Below are 26856 nucleotides of genomic sequence, written 5' to 3' on the forward strand. Positions count from 1 at the left end.
TAAATGTGAATAAATTCCAGAAAGACTTTTTGGAATTTTGGCTTAAAAAGTAGCTTCTTTAAATTAAGTGTTTCCTTAAAATGTCACTATAGCTAAAGCTTAATACATTATTTTTTTTGTAAATATGTAGATAAGACTTAAGCATGTGGGTTGATTCTATGATCCCAACTAAGTACACTGATAGCTCAACCATTTCTGTGGTTATTGGATGGGATTCTCTTTCTGCCAGTTAGTATTAACATGACAAAAATGGCAGAGACAATTCTTAAGAAGTTTTATTAACTCTTTGATGACCTCAGTCAAGTAGGTGAAAATTTTTTGATAGGGTCAACAAACTGAAAACTCTGTCTTGTTAGGACAAAACCATGTGTGTCACCGTTTGCAATATTGTATTCTGAGTATTCTATCTGTAAGGAAAATCTAATGGAAGCAGAAAGATACAGAAGACAACATTTCAATGGAGAAACATTGAAGAACATAATAACCAGGTTAAAACTTTTCTGTTTAGATAGAAAAACAAAGCCTGAAAGGAGAGACAACTTGTCTATAAAATCGTGAAGGGGTTAAAAAAAGGATGTATAGTTGCTCAATAAATCACGAAATCATAGAATCAGGATGTATCTCTAAAACTTTATTAAGTTTAGGCCAATTAAAGCATAACTTCACATAAAGCATAACCTCACATAAAAAAACAGAATTTGAATCACCCTAAATGGTGACATAGTAAATTTTTTACAACTTCAGAGATGAAACAATCTGGTAGAGTCTTAGTGAAGTGCAACAGTGGTAAAAATATGACCTTTGAAGTTGATATCTAGGAGAATAGTTAAGACTTGCCACCACTTTTCTGGTGACGCATCCCCTAGAGACAAAATGTCTGATGAGCCATGCAACACCTCCAAGATGATGATCATTATGATTTTAGAAAATAAATACTATGAATAGAAAAGAATAAGAGATTAATAAAAAAAATCATAGGACATGCATGCTTTGACTAAAAGACAATTGGGATGAACATTTGTGCATAATGTACATTTTATCATACATATGAAATCTACATTTTCTCATAAAATATTAACTTGTGGTTCACTTCTTATGTTATTTTGGGATAAGCATGTTTTATTGACCTACAAGGCCCATATAAACCATGCTCTATTCTCTCCCCACCCCTCTGAGATCATCTCCTGTCAGGATCCAACTCCCTCACTCTATTCCAGCCACACTGTCCTCCTTGCTGTCCCTCCTGGCACGCTCACCTTTTCCTGCCTCACTGCCTTCACTGGTACTGCTCCCATTGCCTGGATGCTTTACCTCACAAGTATCCATTGCATGCTCCCTCTTTTCACTAAATGCTCTATGGAAATGTCACTTTGTCAGAGAGCTCTTCCCTGACTATCTCATCAAAAATACCACTGTCTTTGCTGGCCCTTTACCCAATTCATTTTTCATTTTAGCACTTAACAACACCTAACGCAGTATACATTTGATCTTTGAACAACATAGGGACCAAGAGCACCAAGCCTCTGCAGAATTGAAGAACTAAGTATAACTTATGGTCGAGCACCTGAATCCCATTCCTCTGGATCTAGTTCACTTCCACAACCGCAGATTTGATCAACCTCAGATTGTGTACTACTGTAGTATTTATTACTGAAAAAAAATTCACATTTAAGTGGACCTGGGCAGTTCAACCTTATGTTGTTCAAGGGTCAATTGTATGTGTATTTGCTTATCATATGTCTCACCTACCTGAATGTAAGTCAGCTCTGTGTTGAAGAGGGACTTTATAACCTAAGTCTAAAACAATCCCTGGGGCTTCTCTGGAGGTTCAGTGGTAAGGAAATCTACCTGTCAATACAGGAGACACAGGTTCAACCTCTGATCTGGGCAGATCCCACAGGCCGCAGAGCAACTGGGCCTGTGCACTATTGCTTGTGCTCTAGAGCCTGGGCACCAAAACTAGTGAGCCCACGTGCTGCAGCTACTGAAAACTGCATGCCCTAGAGCTTGTGCTCGGCAACAAGAGAAGCCACTGCAATGAGCAGCCTGCGCATTGAAACGAGAGAAAAACTCCCACAGCAACGAAAACCCAGAACAGCCAAAAACAGAGAAACAAAAATAAATTTAAAAAAGAAACACTATAAATAAAATAAAATAACCCATGGCATAGTACCTATAGTCAGTAGATACCTCTTGAATAGATGGAGGATTAGTCAGGTTCAGTACGTTTCGGACTGCTGCTTTTGCTAGATGGCCTGGGAATCAAAGCTATGGTTAAATACAGGCTATGTCTTCTAAACAGCTAGTGACAATTGCTTAGATCCTGGGCACCATAGATACTGCTGTCTGGTTTGTTACAGTACACATTTGAACAGGAGTTAGGGATTATAATTCCATTTAGTAAGCATAGTTTCATCTAGGTAACCCTGCTCCTTAGGAACTCTTGTTCCACTAACAGAAATAAATAAATAAATAAATAAAAAGTCCAGAGCCTGTCCCCAGATTTCTCGGAGTTTCCCAGGAATGTTCTTGTTTCTTCCTGCTTTCACCAACTCAATTCAGTTTTGGAATCATCTTGTCATCTTGTACATTGTTTCTCTCCCACTCCTGTTGACCCACATGTGGGAACTCAAGCAAATGACTTGCATTTTAGCAAACTTGACTGATGTTTTAGGGAAGTTGGGGAATTCTACCTACTGGGAGGGTGGGGTCAGGATTGCAACGACTAAATCAGAGCAGCAAAAATAACTTTAGGTGGATGTTAAAGAGTCCTATTTTTAAAATCTTTCTGTCATCCCACCATAGGACTCTTTTCATTGGTTGTTTCATTCTTATGGGCATCTCCCTTTCTTCATCACCTTATATTCTGAGGTCCTGTCTCCCAGATTGTTTTCAGAGAAATCCAAATTCTTCCTCTGTCTTTGTTTGGTTCCTACTCCTGAACTCAACTCTGGATTATTAGCATACTCAAATTCATCAAAATGCTCAACAGATGCTCCCCGCTCCCACCCTGACCCCAGAAAACCAAACAACCAACAACCAATTTACTTTCTTAAGGTCCACTGTTAAAGGTATATGCAATTTTCTCCCTCAGTTATGAAAAATTTGCTAAGGCTTCCTAGTTAGTAGTCTCCAGTAATAAAGTATAGCTTATATTTTATCAATTTTAATCTTTTGGGAAAACAGTATATATCTTTGATATAAAAGAAGTACTCTATTTTTGCAGATATTTCACTGCAAAGGAAAGGAAATTAACATTAATGGAAAGACTGTGTGTTTGTGTATGCTCAGTCTTCCAGTGTCCAACTTTTTGTGATCTCATGGTCTGTAGGCCACCAGGCTCCTCTGTCCATGGAATTTTCCAGGAAAGAATACTGGAGAGGGTTGCCATTTCCTCCTGCAGGGGATTTTCCTGACCAAGGCACCAAAGTCAGATCTCCTGCATCAACAAGCAGATTATTTACCACTGAGCCACCTGGGAAGCCCAATGGAAAGACTACTATGTGTCAAACACTATTGGACTAGTTGCTTTCATTTATTCATTACGAATTTATTGAACACCTATTTGGCACACCCTTGGTGGCTCAGAGGGTTAAAGCGTCTGCCTGCAATGCAGGAGACCTGGGTTCGATCTCTGTGTTGGGAAGATCCCCTGGAGAAGAAAATAGCAACCCACTCCAGTATTCTTGCCTGGAAAATCCCATGGACGGAGAAGCCTGGTGGGCTACAGCCCATGGGGTCGCAGAGTCGGACACGACTGAGCGACTTCACTTCACTTTACTTAACGCACTTAGTAGATAGACCTCACCTTCCAGCTTTTCCATCCATGAGACACTTGGATTGTCCCTGAGGACTTAAGTGACCATGGCCTATCACTCCATCCAAGCTACTTTATTTTACATATAACCGGAGCATTCAATCACCTATAAAGAATCACCTCACGACAAAGTTCGGATCGCTCGTTTTGTTTTTGTTAAGACTGGGCTTTTAACTGTGTATGCGCATATATAATATGCTTTAGAACCGTATCCAATCTTCTCTTACCAGAGGCGTGGCTTCGGAGAATGTTAAACTTTTGGTTAAAATTTGAGATTCACATCCCCTTTCTAGTCAGCCTTAAACCTCCAAATTGGAGAGAAATAAGCATAGCGTTAAGGGCAGCCCTGCCTCCTCCGCTGCAAGGCCCAGGATGAGAGTTAACACCACGGTGACAGAACTAAGTCTGAGAAATGCAGGGCGCGGGGGACTGGCGGACAAGCTCGCTCCAACTAAGCGTAGCCTGAGCACTACTCAGACCGTCCAGCCAAACCGTCCTCCTCAGCCCTCCTCGGCCCTCAGGCGAAGCTCCCACAGGCAAAGTTGGAACTGGGGAGGAGCAAATAGTCAAGGGCGCGCGCGCGCAACGTGACGTCAGATACGCGACGCGTCGCAACGCAGTGCAAATTGGGAATCGGGGATGAGCTGGGCTGGCTTCCGTCCGGAAAGCGATTCTTCCTCGAGTTGGTGGGAGATGGGCCTTTGGCGAGGACGCCGGCGTTAGTGAAGTGCGCCGGGCTCCAAGGTGAGTGTGGGGTTGGGTCCTGGCCTTTGATCCTTGGGAATCCGACCGCAGCGAAGCCCCTTACCTTACACCAGCTGCTGATCACCCGGGAGACAAGCTCTGTCCTCGGAGAGGGGTGGGACAGTCGGCTTTTGGAGGAAGGGCCCAACCTCGAGTCTTTCCTGCTGTCCACCTAGGGTTGCCCAGCGAGTTCCGCGTGGGCTCAGGTTTTCCGGGTTCAGAAGGTGGCCTTGACCATTCTTCCATCATCTTGGACAGTCAGACCGACTTTGACCTCCTTCCTCTTGCCTCCGTTCTCGGATTTACTTGCTGTCGAGCTGCATCCCCAGGCCTTAATACAACCTCTCAGTGTTTTTCAGTCCGTCTTCTGATCCAGTCAAACTTGCTTTTAGTGAAGTTCAAATATGCGTTTAAAGAAGCTATGAGCGCATCAGATTTAAAACTGTGACTTCCCCAAATAAAAGCTTTTCTTTCCTAAAATGTGCCCTCTCTCCTGGAGTTGTGGGATAAGTTAATTTCACCTCCACTCCACCTTGGAAATTATTAGAACCCTGAGTTTATACATAAAGCTTCAGGTCACACTTCTCGGTTTATTTCTTCTCTCCAGTTCATTTTGTGACCTTGAAACAAGGCCGTTAATCACTAACAAAATATTTACCTGAAGACAGAGGTGTTGCAGAATCTAAGGAATTTAATACTTGTTAAGAGCCCTGAGGGTTTCAACTATAGGGGATGCCGAAATAAAGATTTTACTCTCTCTAAACCTGCAAGCATCCTAATTTTTGTATACTTTCTACTGCAGCCATGATAAATGCCCAGTGGTCTTTGTTAGGGAAGTGTTCCACTTGTAGGCTTTTTCTGTGGCTTTGCTATGTAAGCAGATTTTGCATTTCAACAGATTCTGTTTAAGATTCATTGTTGAAGGTCTTCCACGATGAATTTAGATCGTTTGTCATGATTCCAGAATACTGGTCTAATCTGTCTGAAAGGTTTTTGGTAGGTTGTGCTATGTTTCTAACGTTGAAATACGTATTCCATTTCTTGTGACACATTAGGTGCATCTTTTAAATTAGATAGTAAGGACACAACCTGTCACTAATGACATAAATACATACTAATTGCACATAGGTATGCATTGTAGTTTTTGAGAAAACAGTGTATGAGAAAAACAAAAATACTTTAAGGATGTCTTTCTAGAATTTAATTTTTTAATATATTTGCTTGAACTTTGTCAGTTGTTATGGTCTTTTGTTTATTAGTATGAACATAATAGGAAAGAACCAGGCTGGTTTTTGTAAAGTAGAAGAGTCAGTACATCAGATTTTTTTCCATAAAATGTCTGGTATTATGTTTTATTATGAACATTATATTTTATTATGAACATGAAAATTTACTTATTTGTATAGAGATGAAAGGGAAAAGGTGTTCATTAAATATGAGGTGCTAGTAAGTTAAACATTATTGAGTCTTTTTTGTTTTAATCTTGGTTATTGTCCCAGTTGCCTATTGCTGTATAACACTTCACTCTAAAACAAAGTAGCTTAAAGCTACAGTTTATTATCTCATGTTTCTTGGGCCAACTGGATTCAGCTGGTTGCTTCCCAATGAAGGTTTCTTGTATTTGTAGTCCAATATCCAGCTAGGATTGGAGTCCTCTGAAAACTCAGCTGGGCAGAACATCCAGGATGGCTCATTCCCATGAATGGCAGTTGATGTTGGCTGAGAGTTCAGCTGAGATGTTGACTAGAGTGCCTGCAATATAGCCTCTTCATGTGTCTTGGACATAGCACAGCATAGAGGCTGAGTTCCAAGAGCAAGTGTTTGAAGGAAGTGGAAGTTTCTTTTAAAGCCTGGACCCAGAAATTGGCACAGCATTACTTCCAACATTCTCTGTTCATTAGAGCAGTTAGAGTCCTCTCTCCACCAGATAATAAACTTTTGAAGAAGTGCTGATAATAACTTGTGGCCATCTTTAGCGTACCATAATTTTGTTGACAAGGTTGTGTTAGACTAATATTTAGATATAATAGTAGATGCAGAGTAAGTTCCACTGCTGATTTTTTTTTTAGCCGTCTCATGGCACATTTTAATTTTCGGAGCACTTTTTGTAAACATTTTTTCATTTGATACCCCTGAAAACTTTATAGAAGCAGATGGATTATTTCCATTTTGCAGATGAAAAGAAACTGAGCAATGGCACTGGTGGCATTGGAGGATTTAAGGAATTTGCCCAGAGTCATATGATAGTAAGTGGAAATGAAATTAAGACTTGTAGTGCTTTCATAATACAGAATTTATTAGTAAATGATGAAATGTTATATTAAACTTATTTTGGAATTACATATTTATAACCATACTAATTCAAGTAACACAGTACTCATGTATAGTGAATAAAGTTAGTGTTGAGAGAGCTAAACTCTGTCTCTTTAACACATTACAGTTTAGTCTTTCATAATACTAAATTATCTGAAATGTACCAATAATGATGTGAACCTGCATGTCTTTTTTTAAATTGAAGTATAGTTCATTTATAATGTTTTAGGTGTGCAGTAAGTGATTCAGTCATATACGTATATATATACTTTTTCAGATTCTTTGGCATTACAGGATATTTAAAGATAGAGCGTATAGTTCCCTGTGTTATACAGTAGGTCCTCATTGTTTATTCATTTTACATATAGTAGTGTGTGTCTGTTAATTCCCAATTTATCCCTCCCTACTCCCTTTCCCCTTTGGTGACCATACGCTTGTTTTCTATGTCTATGAGTCTATTTCTGTTTTGTAAATAAGTTCATCTATATTATTATTTTAGATTCCACATGTAAGTGATATGATATATTTGTCCTGATGTCTTTCTAATGTCATGAAATGAAATTATTATACATTATAATATCAATTTCAAAACAAAAAGTTGTGGGTATAGGAATCCTGGAGGTTTTATTTTAGTTTTTTAATTATAAAATATTAAAAATAAAAATGATTTCTCATAATTTTTGGTAGGTTGGGAATGATATAACTTAAGATGTTGATTTCAGCTGAAAACCAATTGTCATCTTCAGACTGTTTTATTGCTTCTAGTAACATACTTATATCTATTCTTTGTGCTCATGGTTCTCTGTCTTGAGTGTATGTTAGAATTAACCTGAGGAGCTTTATAAAAATTCTTATGTTCCAATCTCACTCAGATTCTAATTGAACTATTTAGGAATGAACTCTGGGCATCAGTATTTTTTTTTGAGTTCTGTGGGTGATTCTAATATACAGCTAGGGTTGCAAACCATAGCTTTTTTCCTGGTACTTACTAAGTACAGTTGGGTTCCCAGCTCATCCATTTGGCATCTGCTAAGAAAAATTGAAGAGATAAAGAGAGAGAAGAGATAAGAAATGGAGCAAGGTTACATATGTAGAAAGACACTATTTATTGTGTAAAACAGTTACCCTTGTCTTTTTTCTAGGAATGATCCTTCTTAATAAAACCAAAAAATGTTTGGCATGGTATGTTAATGCCTATATTAGAGTACGTTGCTTTGTATTACCATTGTGTACTTATCTTTCATCTCAAGAGGTAGAAACTACATTAGGAGGTATATTCTTTGTATTCTCTCTGGCTCCCAGCCCTGCAGTTTGTATTCTACATGTTTACCAAATTGAAGCCAGTTTTTAGTTACTCTTCAGAGCTAAGGCTAGTTATTTTACTGTTTTTCTTTATAGCAGTATAAAAACTTTGTAACTTTGGAATTCTCCAAGTTCAAGCCCTTCTGGTATCTTGTTAGCTGTAGAGAAACAAGATCTCATTTCCTTAGTGATTCATTCTCCTGATGTTAGTTACTAGTGTGAATGACGGTTTATGTTTTTAAAACTATTTTAGAAGTTTTAAAATATACATAAAAGTGAAGAGAATAGAATTATTTTAAACTATCCTAGATAACCTGTTATTTCAATGTCAATACTTTGTTATCTCCCAGAACAATAGGGATTATGAAAGTTAACATTAATGCCGTAATAGTTGATTTATTTATTTTTTTTGTTTTGTTTTCTTTCTTTTTTTTTTTTATTAGTTGGAGGCTAATTACTTCACACGTAATAGTTGATTTAATATCTATTTGGTCTTTCTGTAAACTTGATATCTAATTATGAATTTACATCTCTATCAGGGCATCTTTTTTTAGATGTTATTTCTTTTTCATATACTTAACATGTTCACATTTTTTTTTGGTAAATCAATGGTTCTTATATGGGGTTAGTTTTGCCTCCCACCCCCTCATCCCGGATATTTGTCAGTCAGGAAGCATTTTCGGTTGTCACAACTGGAGAAATGTGGATAGTACCGGCATCTAGTGGGTAGAGGCCAGGGATGCTGCTACACCTCCTACAATGTGCAGGGCAGCCCCACAGCAAAGGCTTATTCAGCCCAACATGTGAGTAGTGCCCAAGTTGAGAAATGCTGCTGTACACTGGTCAGTTTATATTCATTTTTTTTTTTGTTAATAGCACTACCATTGTTCCCACTTCTCAGGGTTTGAAAATGTGTGTGTATACACTTAAGACGGAGAAGGCAATGACAACCCACTCCAGTACTCTTGCCTGGAAAATCCCATGGATGGAAGAGCCTGGTGGGTTGCAGTCCATGGGGTCACAAAGAGTCAGACACGACTGAGCGACTTCACTTTCACTTTTCATTTTCATGCATTGGAGAAGGAAATGGCAACCCACTCCAGTGTTCTTGCCTGGAGAATCCCAGGGACAGCGGAGCCTGGTGGGCTGCCGTCTATGGGATCTCACAGAGTCGGACACGACTGAAACGACTTAGCAGCAGCAGCAGCATACACTTAAGAGAGAAAATATTGTTTCAGTCAAAGCATGTTTCTACCTTTTTAATGTTCTTTTTTCCATGGCCTGTTCTGTTTCCTTCAAATCTGTCTTACATATCCCCACTTTGACCTGCGCAGAAGTACTATTTTCCTTTCAAGGAAGGTCTGGCTTCTTACTGTGTGCTGAATTAAATATAGATCATTTTGGGTGGCTTCAAAAGTTCTCCATCATATAACTCTGTCACTTTACCTAATAGAATTTATCATTGCTAGCCAGCAGTTACTAAGGGTTAAATCTAAGGACTACTGAAATAGTTGTTAGAGATCTAGCATGTTAGAGTAATGACTTGTAAAGACGAGTAAGTGTGATTCCTTGATCTAATTGATTATTTCCTAATAATCCCTATTATATTCTTTATTTTTCTCACTACTTTCCTATACTGATTCCTCTCTTTGTGTCTTTGTTTGTGTTGATTTCCTCTCTGCATGCCCTCCTTTCTGACTCTATGCATAGCTAACTCCTATCCTTAGGGCAGGTGGCTGTCTTTCATCACAGCATCATGAGACTGCATGCTTATGAGGTATGAGTAACTTAAAGTGTAGTCACACTTGTCATCTGGTCCAGATTCTGTACTGAAGGAATGATATAGATAACAAATAGTATAGGATTTAGACCAAGAAATAAACTCCAGATCTGGGACCGTCAAGGATGGAAGAGGTGAAACTTAAGTTGTTGTTGTTGTTGTTGTTGTTTTGGCCGCACATTGCGGCATGTGGGATCTTAGTTCCCTGAGGAGGGATCGAACTTGTGCCCCCAGCACTGGAAGTATAGAATCTTATCCACTGGACCTTCAGAGACTTCCCTTAAATTGGTTTTTGAAGGACGAAGAATCAGCACAAAAGAGTACAGTCTGGGCTGGAAGAAGCTCCCTGCTCGCCCCAAGTTACACTGAATTTTTCCCTCCTTTTTACTTCCCAGTGAATGGAGTTAATGTATTTGTGCAATTATACACACACACACACACATACATATATACATACACACACATATATATATAAATGTATATTGTAGGAATTATTTCTTGGCTTATTATTTAGTGAGCGTTAGTTTGGTCTTGGTAACTAGACCAAGATGTCTTTGACCGGAAGCGCTGTGGTATTCTCTGCCCCCCTAGGGCAATTACTCAAAGTAGCCAGTCTCTGTTGCAGGCTTGCAGCTTGTACTAGAATATAAATGAGTACACTGCTTTCCTCCTAAAGAAAGTCTTGCTACTATGAAAAATTCAGTGTGTTTAATTGGTTTACATTCTGTTATAAGCTTATTTTATCACAGACTGATAACCAGCAATTCCTCAACCAGCACTGGTCTGTAGACCACACTTGGAGTATAGCATTGCTCTGTAGGACTTCTTCACTTTTTCAGTTGTAACCTATAGTAAGAAATAAATACATTTCATGTTTCTACCCAGTGCTCTATAGGTGCATACACAGGTACGCATAGCCTAAGCTAAAATTTCATGAAACAGTTCTTAACCTTACTATGTGTGACATGCTCTGATATTTTCTCTTTAGGATTTAGTTTGTTTATTTTTTAATGATGATTGTGACCTTCTAAATTGATTTTTTAAAACACTGTGCTTGTCATTGGACACGCAGTAAATACTCAGAAAATACTATAAGTTTTGTTGTTTTTTAGCAGTGATTTAATTCTTGAAAGAGTTCAGCCCTCAAGTATTGCTTTGAAACAGATTATTTCATCAGTACTCACTTGTCTGGGCATTTTAATTAGAAGGGTGTTGAATGGATTATATGAAATTTAAGACAGTCAGATGATGTCGTGAATACTGTTGCTGTCTGAAGGCCAGAGATGGGGGAAGATGAGATGATGGATGGCCAATGAAGACAAACTTTGCTTTCCTTTCAGTCTTGCCAGCAACCTTGGCAGTAACTGGTGTGAAGCCGTGGTTCAGGTATCTTGACCAGTCTGCATGACCAGAAACCTCAGTTGTTACTTTTTTTATTTTTGAGTCTTTACTCTGTGGTTTAAGTCATCTAATCTCTAATTCTCTTTGGAAGGATCAGAAAGATGTCAAAAGGAAAGAGGGGGGTATATATGCCTTCCATTTTCTCCCTATTATCAACTCATTTTCAGTACTGCCTGGATTTCATTTTTGGAGCATTGCTGTTTGATTAAGCTGGAGTCCTTAATCTTTGTCAGGTTTACACCTCTTAAGCATTTTTTTTTGTTTTAGAAGACCTTTTTTCTTACACATATTTATTTCATTTTTTTTGAAGTGTACATAGTTTTCTTGGGTTATATGTTGTATTTAGTTCTAGAGCTAAACAAGCAGATTTTAAAATTACTTGAGTTCTGTAGTTATTGAACATTCATTCCTATTGTAAGTATCAGTGGGTTTGTTTTTACTATTGCAGCCAAAGTAAGAAATTGTAAATCCATTCAGTTATTCTGGCCTTGAGTTATTTTATGTCATTCTGTTTTGAAATTTCTTTAATGGCAAAATGCAGCAGAATGACTTATCAAAAATAAAATTCATTAAAGTTTACATGCATTTAAGTTGGATTTGTATTCTTCTTTGCTTTCTCATTCAATTAGGGAAAAATACCCTTTACCTTGTGGTTTGACTTCTCCTGAAGTATATGTGATTGTAGAGGCTGAAATAGAAATTAAGGCAATGCTGGACGTGTTTTTAACACTAGGCATGTATTTGACAGTATAACTTGTAACTTAATGAATGAAAATGGAAACAACTGTGATCCTCTGATGACATCATCAGAGAAAGTTGTTCTCTATATCAGCTGTTCTCAAAAATCAAATAAGGACAGAAAAGATAACTTAAAAAAAGCACAACCTTTCTCCTAGAAATCCTCATTAAAAACTTCGATGACATCACAATCTTATCCCTGTACTTTGCCTCTGTGTGTCTAATCAGTTGTCAAGTTCTGTCAAAAATATGTCTCAGTCAAAGAGACACCTTTTTGGTGTCTCTGATGTTTATCTGCCTCGTCCGTCCCATCTCTGCTGCCCTAGTTCTGACCTTCATCTTTCCTTAGGATCATTATAATGGGTAACTAATGTCTTCCTTATCACTAGTCTTTTTAAAGCCTAACCTTGTACTGTTTGGATCATGTAACTGTTCTTAGATCCTGCTTATGTCTCTCTTACCTTTAGAAAAAAAGTAAATGCTTTAATGTGACATTCACAGCCTTCCATTTATCTGTTTCTAGACTATTTTTCAAGCCTTCACTGACTAGCAAATCCTTGTTCATTCTGTATACTGTCTAGTTCCCAAAGATGTTCTTCACTTTTTTGACTTTTTCCTCGTACTCTTTCTCATCTCTATCAAAAAGCCTTCTCTGCTTGATGTCTCCTAAGATCCCTCTGGTTATACTTGATCTTCTTAATTTTTTTTATTGTACATTATTTATATTTTATAGTTTGATACTTATGGTTGCATGTTGTATTAACGCTGCCTACAACTTTCTCTTTCACATTAGTTTTTAAACTTTGTGAGGAAATGGATCGCATATAATTTTTGAGTTCCTGGGAGCAGTGTCTTCTATGGTATAATATCTGTGAATGTTGGAATTGAATTTAACTTTGAAATAGCTAATGGTTTATTATTTTAAGTTGCCTAGGTAGCATATATAGTTTTTATATTCTTTGTCTTTCAAAGATCCAAGCTTTTAAGGTAATCATGAGAAACAGATTTGACTGAGACATATTCTTGACCTTCAACTTAGAAGGTTCAAATAAATAGGTCTCTTTCCCAACCAAGAAACTTGATTGTCAGGAATTGACAAAATAGACTCTACCTGACTTTTTGAATGTGTGTTCTGTGATTAGACCACTAATCCTTATGACCCAGAAATAGGATAGAGTTGGAAGAACAGATACTATCAGACTGGTCCCAAGTTACTCTGTCTGTGGCATTAAGCCTTATCTTAGGACACTTAGTGTTGCCAGTGAAAAATCATTGGGCTTTTTGGAAATTATATTTCAAGAGTTAGCCTGTATTCGGGGGAGCAAATGTTTCTTATGATTGAGTAAGCTTAAATCCTAGCTGAGCTAGGTGGGGGCAGAAATGTCAGGATAAGTTCTGTTACCCTCAACTTTCTGTCCTCTCCTGTGCTTAGTCGCTCAGTCGTGTCCAACTCTTTGCGACTTTCTATGGACTGTCCCCCGGCAGGCTGCTCTGTCCATGGGGATTCTCCAGGCAGGAATACTAGAGTGGGTTGCCATGCCCTCCTCCAGGGGATCCTCCCAACCCAGGGATCAAATCCAGATCTCCTGTATTGCAGGCGGATTCTTTACCATCTGAGCCACCAGGGAAGCCCAAGAATACTGGAGTGGGTAGCCTATCCCTTCTCCAGGGGGTCTTCCTGATGCAGGAATTGAACCGGGGTCTCCTACATTGCAGGCGATTCTTTACCAGCTGAGCTACCAGGGAAGCCCCTTCTGTCCTCTAGTCCTCCTGAATAGTCCAAGCGCCAGCATTCCTTGCCTTCTGTCACCTTCTGTTGTAGCATCACTGAGGCCTCATTTTTCCTTAAGCACCTTCCTGGAAACTTAGTTTCTTGGCGTTAGTGTGCTTTCCCTTAATCAAAAGTACTATTCCTCAACCACTGCTTATGTTTCAGAAGAAATTATGTTTCTGAAGCACTACTGTGTCCCATCATTTTCCTTTTCATTGACATTTTTAAAAAGTCATCTGCAGTCTGCTTCCACTTTTTTATTCCTCAACGCCGTGCTCTTGCTCCCACTCACAACACCGTGCGGAATCTGTGTCCAGAGATGTTACATATCAGACTCTATTCCAAATCTGTCTTATTTTTGTAATGAGTATTTACAAACATAAGCTTTACATTTGCTTCTTTAGCCCATAACTTCCTCACTTAGCTCTGTCTAGGTATTCCTTTCATATTTTAATACAGCTGGATGTTTTATTCATATTTGCATTGTTAATAGAATATTAATATAATTTCTTTCTTTACAATTTATAAATATGTTAAGTACATTACATGTCATTTTATATGTTATAAAAGCCTGATAATAAAATAATCATCTGTACCAACTATTAGGGGCTTCCCAGGTGGCGCTAGTTGTAGAAGAACCAACCTGCCAATTCAGGAGACATAAGAGACTCAGGTTCTATCCCTGGATTGGGAGGATCCCCTGGAGGAGGGCATGGCAACCCACTTCAGCATCCTTGCCTGGAGAATCTCATGGACAGAGGAGGCTGGTGGCTTATAGTCCATGAGGTCGCAAAGAGTCGGACGCGACTGAAGTGACTGAGCACAGCACACCAACTATTAGATGTAAAATGAGCTACAGGATGTATTGTATAACACAGGGGAATATAGCCAATATTTTATAACAACTATAAATGGGATATAACCTTTAAAAATTGTGAATCACTGTATTGTACACCTGTAGTATATAATATTGTAAATCAATTATACTTAAATAAATGCATAAGTAAAATGATCATCTGTGAGCATCTGTGAATGTACCACCCAACTTGAGAAATAAAACCTTACTTTACTGATAACCCTGAAGCTCTGTGTGTGTATTATAGCTTCTACATTTCCAGAAATAGAATTTTATGTTTATTGTTCCTACCTTTATTTATAGGTTTATCTGATTTTTATCCTTAAGCAATGTATTGCTAGTTGTTTTAAAACTTCATACAACTGTGGGAGAAGGCGAGGGTGGGATGTTCTGAGAGAATAGCATTGAAACAAGTATACTTTCAAGGGTGAAACAGATCACCAGCCCAGGTTGGATGCATGAGACAGGTGCTCAGGGCTGGTGCACTGGGAAGACCCAGAGGGATGGGATGGAGAGGGAGGTGGGAGGGGGAGTCAGGATGGGGAACACATGTAAATCCATGGCTGATTCACGTCAATGTATGGCCAAAAAACCACCACAATATTGCAAAGTAATTAGCCTCCAACTAATAAAATTAAATGTAAAAAAGGGAACACTTGATTAAAAAAAAAAAAACTTCATACAAAAGGTGTCATGTTGTATGTATTCATGATTTTTCACTCAGCTTTAGGGGGATAAGCAGAGATTGAGGAGGTGTTAGTGGGTTAGGGAATGTTCTCCAGTTAAACTGTTTATCCTGGGAGGTCAGGGGCCATGTCTTATATATCCTTTGTGAATTTAACATGTAGCATTATGTTTTTTATAAGGTAAGACACTCAATGTTATCTGGAAATCCAAGGGATCCCTATCATATTCTTTCTTTATTGGATACTCTTTGCTGTTTTGGTGATGCATTGTTGATGAGTTAGATACCTAAGGAGAAGGATGTATTTAATGTTGATTAATCCATCTGGGAGTTATAGTGTGGTTCAGAGCTTTTTCTTCCCTATCACTGATAGGTTTAGACATAGAACTCACAGTGGGGGGAGGGGAGCAGAGTAGAAAATGTTTATGTATGAGATCTTTGTTTCTAAATGCATAGGTCTGAGACTACTAATTCAAGTGCTTGATTAAATCTGTGTTTGCAGCCCAGGTGGGATGCACGAGACAAGTGCTCGGGCCTGGTGCACTGGGAAGACCCAGAGGAATCGGGTGGAGAGGGAGGTGGGAGGGGGGATCGGGATTGGGAATACATGTAAATCCATGGCTGATTCATATCAATGTATGACAAAACCCACTGGAAAAAAAAATAATAATAATAAAAATAAATTAAAAAAAAAAATCTGTGTTTGTAGATGCATAGAGATGGTATAGGTGGAAAAAAAATAAAAAATTATAACGATAATGGCTTGTAGAGAAAAAATAGCTAGGTTTGGTGAATAAGAGTGGATTAGTGGCACAGGGTTGGAAGGGATGAGTATCAAGAAATGAGAAAGCATTATTATTTAATATAAAATGTGATTAGAATCAAAGCAAATAGAGGTACTTTTGGAGTTTCACATAGGTGAGCAGAACCCTTTTCCCCCCTTAAGTTGTACCTTACTCAGCATCGTAGGAGTCGGTGTTCATTGACGTCCATTCATCTAATACTAGTAAACTGATAGAATGAAGAGCATTAAGATTGTGGAAATAAGTGATAGGAAAAAAGTTACCTCTTTTTTAATTGAAGTATAACTGATCTACAGTTGTTGTGCCGATCTCTGCCGTATAGCCAAGTGACTCAGTTATACAGATATACTTTATACATTCTTTTTATATATTTTTCCTTTATGGTTTATCACAGAATATTGAATTTAGTTCCCTGTGCTATGCATTAGGACCTTGTTGTTTACCTATCAAAATGTAATACTTCGCACCCACCAACTCCAAACTCCTAGTCCAGCCCTCTCCCCCGACCCTCCTCTCTACTGTGCCTTCCCCCCAACAAACGCAAGTCTGTTCTTTATGTCTGTGAGTCTGTTTCTGTTTTTTAGATAGGTTCCATTGTGCCATGTTTTAGATTCCACATATAAGTGATAGCATATGATATTTGTCTTTCTCTTTCTGACTGACTTCACTTAGTGTAATAATCTCTAGTTGCATTCATGTTGCTACACATGGCATTGTTTCATTCTTTTAATAGCTGAGTAGTATTCCATTGTATATATGTACTATATCTTCTTCATCCATTCATCTGTCGATGGATTTAGGATTATTTGTGTTCATTTTGTTTCAGAAAAGAACTCCTTTTAATGAAGTACACCATTCATTGCGGAAGTGGAAGAGTAGAGATTATTCATCATGCCTGCCGTGGCTTCAGTTCCTAAAGAACTCTACCTCAGTTCTTCACTAAAAGACCTCAATAAGAAGACAGAAGTTAAACCAGAGAAAATAAGCACTAAGAAGTATGTATACTTTGCTAGTTTGAGTCATATTTAGGTATCATCCGCTATTGAAAATTAGAGTGTTCTATGAAGTGTTTGGTAAGCCAAAATGGTGTAAAGAAAGGAAACAATTACCTTTTTTTCATGAAAGCAAAAATCCCCTTTGAATTTCTTTCTGTTCCTGAAAAAGAGGTCTTGAGTTAGGTCTTCTGTAAAAGCAAAGTGATATAACCTTATGAAACGTGGGGGATAGCTATGAACTTTTAATTCATTTCCATTTTATTAAATGAGTTAGAGAAGTTCTTAATTTTATCTTGGCAAAATACATATATATTCTGCTAATATGCATATTATCTGTTCTCTGGACAAATATATCACATCATTAATTTAAGAGGTTAAGTCTGCAGGGATTCTGTAAACCTCATTCAGCCACAGTTAATGTCTTTGCAACAGTATAAATGTATTTAATTGAAGATCATTTTTATTATATATCTCACATATAAAATATGGTTCTAACATAGTCTTTCTTTGATTAAAAAAGAAGAAATATGTATTTTTTTATGCAGTATTCAGCACAGTATTTGTGCCAATTTGACATGAACTTTTAACATAATGTTATATTTTTTGTGTTTCTGTTTTTGAGGACATGTGGTCTATGTTGAAGTCGACTGTATGTTGTAGTAGAGGCTAGAGATGATACCTTCCTGAATTTGCCCTGAGATAAAACATAGTAGAGATGGAGAAGTCTGGATATTTTGATGTTTACTGGAAGTTATTTAGCTTAAAATGGGGTATCACTAAAATTGTAACTTATTGATAGTTTTATCTCTGGTAAAGGACAGGAGGCAGTAGAGGAACTTTTCTTCTGAATTTATTTTGACCAACAAAGGAGACAATTTGGACATATGTAACTATGTTATTACAGAGTTGAGAGAGTTTCAGAAAGAAAGGTGGGTCTTGGCAGCCTTACACCCTACACTTGAGGTAATCAGATTTTAGAAATTGGGGGAAAACATGTGTTCTGTGACTGGAGATAAATATAAGCCTCTAAAAAATAATATATATGATTCTAAATGAACCTGTGAAGAGGCATCTTAAACCTGTGATTGCACTGGGACATCTTTATAAGTCATTTTCTAGAGGAAATAAACAAGATAGGAAGAAAATACCAATAAAACATGGATGAAGAAAGAATAGTAAGAACTTTAAAGAAGGTCAGGAAAGAAAATTCTAGAATGAACTGATACTTTAAAGATTACTAAAGATAATACGAGCTTTCAAAAAGATTTTTGGGTGGGGAAGGGGTAGGAAGAATGAGAGAGTGACTGGCCTACTTCTTGAGCCAAGTTGGTGTTGATGGGGTGATAGAGAAAGTAGCTCTGTTAAACTCGCTTGGAATGATTTTCAAATAGGAAATAGTGGGAAGGATAAAACCACCTTGAAGCTTTCTTGGAGAGCTTCATCTAATCTTAAAATAGATAAATCTGTTTTAGCAGTGTCTGCTTTAGCTCTAGGACTACCCTGACCCCACAGGAAGTGGTATCTTGGAAAAACTTCCTAAATGTACCACCACAGCTCATATTCTTACAATGTCATAGTACCAGTCTAGCAGATGCTAGAATCCTTTTAGGATTTGTGGCTGGTTCATTGGACTCACAGAGGCATTGCAGCCATCTCAGCTGGATCTGGTACGTATGGGCTCATGAGATTTACATGCATCATAGTGAAAAGAAATTTGGAAAAACCTAAAGGCTATTGTACCCACTCCTAAACTCAGAGAATCTCCTTACTAAGCTTTGATGTGATTTACCTCTGTTCTAGGACTTCAATGCTGTCCTTGAGAGGGCATACACACTGACCGAGATGATCCTTGTGTAGGACTACCTCCGGTCTTAAAGACTGCTTCGGCCCCTGTTCCTCTCTGTGGTGTTCTAATTCCTTCACCTGACCAACTTCACCCATGTCTCAGTCTTAGAGCATAGTTTGAAAAATATAGAAAACAGGATGCACTGCTTTGTAGAGATAAATTATTGATAAAGCATATTGTGTATAAGCATTGGTACTATAACTTGATTGGTGAAACTTTAGTTGTAAGTGAATGAATTCCTCTTATAGAAATGTTTGTTTTATTAATTTGCTTTCTGAGGGCTGTTAAATCAGGAAAATGTCCTTAGAATGAATGCCATAGAATCCTCAAATTATTTTATTGGAGTGGAGTTTTAAGATGACATGTTTTTAGACTTTAAATCTCTTTTCCTTTTAGGCCCAGTGAATCATTCAGCTATTGTATAGAAAACTCTAAAAGATTAAACTCATGTCCCCTTTCCTGGTTCTAGTTTCTTGGGTGGGGAGAAATTTACATCATGGTTAATTAGAAAAGATTTAGGAGAATTGAATAGTATTTAACTTTAAAATACTAACTATTTTATCTCCGCTACTTCAATACGAGTAGTGTACAGCTCTGTTCTTTAATTGTAGAGTATGACTATTATATGGATGCTGGAGGGCTGTTTGCCTCAGGATTACTTTTTGTAGTAAATCTTTTAAAACTAGTCTTAGATGCATTTTGAACAGTTTGGTGACATACAAACAATTTAGGAAACGTAAGTATTTAATTGTAGCATAAGGGAAATTTTCATGTTGTATCCAAACTTATATCTAACTTTGTATCAATTCTGAAGTTGTGCAGTCTAAATTATGAAATGTATTGAGATTCTCTGTAGACTTTATACATGACTTTTTCCTCCCAGATGTCAAGTGTTTTAATTATTTTTTTCTCAAATTTTAAGTTATGTACAGAGTGCCCTGAAGATCTTCAAGACTGCAGAAGAAAGCAGATTAGATCGTGATGAGGAAAGGGCCTATGTGCTGTATATGAAATATGTGACTGTTTATAATCTTATTAAAAAAAGGCCTGATTTCAAGCAACAGCAGGTACCCTTTATTTCTAAGTTTTTATTTGCTAAGTTATTTTTACACAGTGGAGCTGTTGATCTCTAAAATTTTTAACTAACCCTGAAATTAAGCAGCAAATGCAAATTCTTCTGCAAGCAGAAAAAGCTAACTAAAGATTTACTTTAATTATTTACAAACTTATATGTGTGTGTGTGTGTGTGTGTGTGTGTGTACATACTCACACTGTATACACATACTTCATTTGCTTTGGATTAGTACAAGTTTATAGCAACATACAGACTCATAGTTAGTTTTCTGTTGTAATTATTGCCAGGTCAAATGGAAGGATTCAGTTTATTCATGCATTAAATAAGAAAAATATGACTGTAGTTGTACTTTTTCAAGAGTCAGGGTTTAGTCACTTGTTTTTATGTGATAGCTCTTATATTTCATTGACATCATAGCCATATTAAAGATCTCAGCTTGCAAAATTAATGTTGACCACTTCCATTTTTATATATTTATTTACTATTTTCAATCCTTTGAGCCAGGTGCCTTTCTTTTAATTTGCTGAAGCACCAGGAGGGATTGTGGGAGAGGTGTTAGTGGGTAAAGAGAATTTTTGCCTGGGATAAGTGTTGCTGGAGAAGGTGGTTGCATTTTTATCACACCAGAAACAAACGAAAGAAGAAAAGAGAAACTGGGTTAAAGAAATAGGAAGAATATTGTGTTCATGGTTCTTTGTGTGTGTGTGTGTTCCTAGTTCTACCTTTACCTAGGAATGATCTTGCTACTAGAGAATAGTAGCAAAATCCTATTTATAGATTTCTTATCTGGTAGACAAGCCATTCTTGAATTAATATTGTGATTTTTTACTTTGATTCACTAGTGGCAGAATTAGCTTGTCTCATTTAAATTGACTTACAGAAGCATAAAAAGAAAAGTTCTCTTACTCTTCAAAGTAACCTCTTTTTTTTGTCCACAGTAGTGGGACTGATAATTTCTTTTGATTGTGGGTTATGGGATAATTTTACTGTTTTCTTTAATGGTGACAAATGATTGCTGGTGTTTCTTCTCACCAGCAAAATTATGTTAGTAATCTTTACAGGGTTTCAGATCTAGCTTTGGAAAGGTAGCCCCCTGCATTTGGAGGTTCACCTTCCTGTCTACAGGTGGGTGGAATGGTCCTGCCCTTGGGCCATTCTTGGACATAATTACCTTCAGATAAAGATGGAGCCCTATCTTGCACCCTCTTTGATCCTATCTTGTACCCTCTTTGATGGTTTTTTACCATATCTGTTAAAAAGATACTGCTTAGAACCAGTATACAATTCATGTATTTAATACTTCCTGTCATCCCTGATGTTTTTCCTAACTCCACTGGAAGATTTCTGAAAATAACAATGATGTAATGGACATTTTACTCAGAGGGTCTTTGAGTCATGTTGTTTCTGCTCAACGTAAAACTAAAGAAAAGCTACTCTGCTATATACATATGTATGGGTTATGAAGGACTACCACAACTAAAAGCTTTGGCTTATTTATAAAATAATAAACAGAACCCAGTGCTGGAAGACCCTGGTGGCATCAGAAACATCACAGGCTGGGTAGAACATGCCTGGGTTGGGATCGCACCCTCTCACTGTGGGCTCCTGAGCAAGTTCCTTCATCTTTCCTGAGCACCCCCAGGTCCTGTAAAGGGGAACCTCCTTGGTGGGTTGTGGCAAGAATCAGATAAGTCTTGTATTGTTATTTCTGTCATACTGTAAGTATTCTCTAAATATGGATGGGTGAGTGAACGAATGGTGGCAGTTATTCTTCTTATTACTATTGTAAACATGTTTTATGCATTAAAACATAAATCTGAATTCTGTCAGAAATATAAAAAAGATACTGCTTAAAAAGAAATGTAAAAGTATGTACTAAAGTAAATATTTTTGGAAGATTTGGAGAGCTTCAGTAGTTTTGGTGTCTGCTTTTTTGTCTTTTGTGGTAGAGCCAATTTTTTTATGTACTTACTTAACTTTTGCTTTATTTTTCTAACTTAGTGGTTACTTTTTTTTTCTTTGACAAGATTGGGAATGGTTATGTATTTACTTTTTTTTTTTTTTTTTTTTAAAGCTTGAAGAGGTTGGAGTAAATTTTAATCAGTAAGAAATTTTTCCATTTCCACAGAGTATCTATTGCATTTCTGAAGAGGGTATCCATTAATAGTTGAAAGTGGCAGGACTTGTTCAGGTTAGGAAGCTCCCTCCAAAGGCTCAAGTAACCCAAGCTTTTACTTCATATGCTGCAGATTTTCAGTTCTTGGTTTTCTGTAAATGGATTGTTTTTTTCCATTTGCTCTGTCTGGGGTACCACATCTGCTTCAGTCTTAGAACTGTTTTTTGTTTTATTTAGCTTAGCTTCTCTGGTGCAGTTTAAGTATGGGAAGTATTAATTTTAGTAACTACATATTTTCTGGTTTTCATCCTTTAAATCCAGAAGGGACAGAATGCAATGTGACTAGCCTTCTTCAGAAGCTTACATTTTTCACTGGTTTTACACAAAGATTTAGAGAAAACTTGTTAATTTAGCAAGTTCACTAGTAGAAAACATGTTTATTATTTACTCATTGAAAAATATCAGTTTATGAACAATTTTTTAGGGTTATCAGAAAAAGAGGGAAGGCAGATATACTGAAAATATTAGTATAGCAAAGTCTAGATGCAGTTAGAATATTTTTATTCCTTTTAAATTTTTTAAAAATCTCCATGGTGATCTTGATAATTAATCCTAAATATCATTATTATTATTATTTTTAATCCTAAATATTATTACTGTAAACCATTTTGTTCGGGAATCATAAGAATTGCTTGAATTTGTGTGTTCAGGAATAGGTAAATCTAAGAAGCAAATGCTTTTAGTTGTATAAGTATTGGACTTTTTTTTTTTTTATTCTGCTAATTATCAATGCTATTGAAAATTGGAAAAATGTTATACTTACTTGAGCTGTGTTCCTTTAAGAGCACAGAGAGAGATAATTATTGACAAGAAACCTCATTGATAATAGAGGAATGTCTTCTGGGAGTTTGTAACAGCCTTGCCCAAACATAATTTTTTCAGCATTTCAACAGTGTTAAGTCAGGCTTTTAAATGAGTTCATACCAAAAAATTAATAAAGCAAATCATAGTGTTTTTTTGGTTTTACTTTGTATTTTGTTTTTATCAGAGAAATGTTACAATAATGATTATATTTTATTTTCTCTTAAAGTAATACATCAATAGTCAGAACATTGTGATAATGGAAGTAATTCCACTTCCCTTCCACTACAATTTTTAGTTGATATAATATTGAATAAACTATACTTTCATTAAAATTACATAGTGAATGCTCTTTTATTTATTTAATCTAGAAGAATAAAATCAACCAAAATACAATCTACTTTTAGACTAGATATATGATACTTGTTATCAACAAATTTATCCTACTAGCTCTTCTATAACTTTTGAGTACAATATCATTTGTGGTGAATTGTGCTAGTAGGCTCTGTTTGCAAAGTCATAGTGATAAGCTGTGGTAAATTAGGTCCATTACTTAGTTAGCTGAGTCTCACTATACTACTGTCATGTCAAACCAACCATGATTTGAAAATATCTCTGATTGCAAGATCCAGTGAACGTCCCCTTAGGGAAGTGATGTTTTTTTAAAACTTCATTATACTTGTTAATAATTTATGTACTAAACCTGTGTGTGTGTGTGTGTGTGTGTGTGTGTGTGTGTGTGTGTGTGTGTGTGTGTGTGTGTGTGTGTTTTAACGTAGATATGTAGATTATATTATTGATGATTTATTTCCTGACATTTGATTTTTCATTATGGTTTCCTCAAGTGTAAAACTTGTTTTATGTCTAAAGTGATTTACCTCCAGTTGGGAGGTAGGTAGGTATAAAATATAGGTAGAAGGAAACATCTCAGTTTAAAACAAGGAAAACCCTATGCTATAGATCGGTATAGAATTTGCTTTACTGCTTCTGAGACTAAAAAAACTAGGTAACATATTTACAGTAGGAAAGTACATATTGCTTCTAAAATATGTAGTTTGCTTTTTGGCACTTATTCATAAGCAATGAGAATAGTATTTACATTCCTTAAAGGTGTGTTACAAATTACTTACTGGATTTTCCTTTAAGCATACTAATGATCTGAAGAAATATTGAAACAACTGGAGAAGTCATGCACTAATGTAGGTTTAAAGTTTTAAAAAGGATTTTAGTCAGTCATAATATTTTTATCTAAACTTTTGTTTATATGCACAGCATGATTTTGTGTTTTTAGCATTAGTGCTGTGTACAGAGGCTAGTACTAACAGGATGAAGTTGTTTTCATATAATTTTAGGACTACTTTCATTCTATACTTGGACCTGCAAACATCAAAAAAGCTATTGAAGAAGCCGAGAGACTCTCTGAAAGCCTTAAACTCAGGTATGGGCACTGTTATGAAATCTTTAGAAGAATGTATAGAAGATAAAAATAATGTTTAGAATTTGTTCATTTATATATGACCATGCATATAAATTCCAGTTCCTGGGGAAAAAGTCTTACTCATGTGTTACCATTAATATTCTTTACTGAAAATTTTAAATGTTTAGACTGATATATTGTTAAGATAAGCATTGGTGTATTAGATTATAACTCAAGTCCAATTTTTTCTAAGTTTCTGACAGGATTCTTAAGAAAAACGTAATTTTCTCATATGCCTCATGTCACAATGACATGTTGTAACACCATATGTTTCAGTTTTTAGTCATTAGTCACTCTTTAACAAAATTAAAAGGGAACTATTTTTAATTCACTGTTTTTTCTCAATGGATTTTTCAATACTTAGATCAATTAATAGGACCAACCTATTATAGTTAGACAGGTTTTCCCCTGCTATCTGAAAGTAAAGTGTTGTGTGAAAACATATCTAAGCTGAAATGGCAGAGGACGAAGAAGTAATACCTCAGGAGACGCCTTGTTACCAGATGCGCAGAACAAGTCATGGAGGCACAGCACGGATGCTCAGACACAGTGCAAAGCTCTAACAGTTTGGTGCTGAGATGCTCCTGTAGTTCCTGGGGAAGGAGCTTGGCAGTGCCAACTCTGCCCCGGGTGTACACTGCTTCTCTGACAGCTTGCTGAAAACAACTGCTAAACACTTGTTTTTCATTTTTCACCTATTTTCTATAAGTGAAAATCATCTTCAGATTTGTTTCAGTTAGTAAAAACAGGTACTCATGTAAGTCTTTTGTAAAAGTGAAGTGGCATAAAGAAAACTTCGGAAAAGCAGGGATACTTGTATACATCATAGCCTTTACTTAGACATTATCTTTTCCAGCTAATGTGTTCCCTTGGTCCTTTCCGGAATTGCTCATCTTGGGGCTGAAATATGTTAAGGTGGATGAAATCATTTAGAATCACTGTTCCCTTTCTCCTTTAGCCAGTTAATCAACTAAGTAGAATTAGAGTTTCTTCTAATTTTGGGATTACCCATTATTGTTTACTCTTGGATTGCTTAGATTTCCCTAATCATACTATTAATAGCAATAATCATGTTCTTTATTCCTCTATCTTGGGGGCTTTAGGTTCTTTCACTTATTTATTGTATGTACTTTTGTATTTTGAGGTATTTTATAATAAGGCTTTATAGTTAGTTTTAGGATTTTAGGACTGTAAATCCTTTGAAAAGGAAATTGCAGCATATTTGAATCTTCAAGAATTGAAATTAGTGAGAGGGAAAGAGCAAAAAGAATATTAAACAACTTCAACTTGAGAGCATAGAGTATCTTTTCAAGCTTTTAGAGCAATTTGAAATAAATCTACAGAGGGCAAATTTGTGATTTGTAACAGAGCACTGGCAGAGTTGAATTTCAGTTGAAAGAATACAGCCATAAAATAATCTCAAGGTGGGAAACTGGATATGATTTACTTCCCACCATTATTCCAGTAAAAGACATCTTGACTTCTTTTTTCAACTAGATATGAAGAAGCTGAAGTTCGGAAAAAACTTGAAGAAAAGGACAGACAGGAGAAAGAGCAGCTGCAGAAACAGAAAAAGCAGGAAGCAGAAAGAGAGGATGATGGCACATCAGATAAAAGTTCTTTGGAAAAGGTACTGGATGCCAAAGACAAAACCCAAAAGGTATTTCAGGTTTATTCTGTGAGCTCGAAAGACTGGTTCTTTTTGTCAGATGATTTTCTTAAGAAGAATTGAAATACCATTATGTCTTTTCTTTTTAGGCAATAAGGATAATATTTAATGTGTTTTCATTAGAAATTGAATTAATTCTAGCTTTAGTTGATTTTAGATTTTTTTTTTCTTCTGATGTTTCTACAGTAATATGTTGTGTGTGTTCATTAGTTTTTAGCAGTCACTATAAACTTTACTAGAGTTGTGGAAAGGGCATTTGAACTGTGATTCAGTATATCTGAATTCGGGTCCCATATCAAGTCTTGCTTAACTGTTTTGGGACTTAGTTTGGCCAATGGAGGTCTTAAAATAGATGATCTTTAAGTCTCTCCTTTGTAATAAATGTAATTTACATCAGGGAAAGATTTGGTACACTGTTTCTTTGGTATGAAACCTTTTTTCTATTCTTATTTTTCCCCCTTTACTTTTTTTCTTCTTTTCTCTGTCCCAGTTCCCCTTCCTCTTTGTCTCCTTCTAGTTCCATCTTGCTCAAAGATAACTTGTAGTCTTTTCAGCTGTGTCATTTGTTTGCCAGGAACTGTTAGTGATACCTGCCAGTTATCACTGT

General features: G+C 36.6%; 1 protein-coding gene across 3 annotated transcripts in view; it reads left to right on the forward strand.

Moving 5' to 3' along the window:
- Window positions 1–4407: 4407 nt before the first annotated feature.
- The window catches only part of USP8 (ubiquitin specific peptidase 8), a 51442-nt gene continuing 28993 nt past the window's right edge, over window positions 4408–26856 (forward strand). The window contains exons 1-6 of one of the 3 annotated variants that reach the window (XM_061157142.1): window positions 4426–4561; window positions 6737–6807; window positions 17037–17205; window positions 19974–20118; window positions 24456–24541; window positions 26078–26240. In XM_061157142.1, coding sequence (XP_061013125.1) covers window positions 17102–17205; window positions 19974–20118; window positions 24456–24541; window positions 26078–26240 — 498 coding nt within the window. In that variant the 5' untranslated portion in view covers window positions 4426–4561; window positions 6737–6807; window positions 17037–17101. Of the gene's footprint in view, window positions 4562–6736; window positions 6808–17036; window positions 17206–19973; window positions 20119–24455; window positions 24542–26077; window positions 26241–26856 lie in introns of all 3 variants that reach the window. The other 2 variants (XM_061157143.1, XM_061157141.1) reach the window with 2 other exon arrangements.

This window comes from Dama dama, chromosome 12 (assembly GCF_033118175.1).
Source record: "Dama dama isolate Ldn47 chromosome 12, ASM3311817v1, whole genome shotgun sequence".
Lineage (NCBI taxonomy): Eukaryota > Metazoa > Chordata > Mammalia > Artiodactyla > Cervidae > Dama > Dama dama.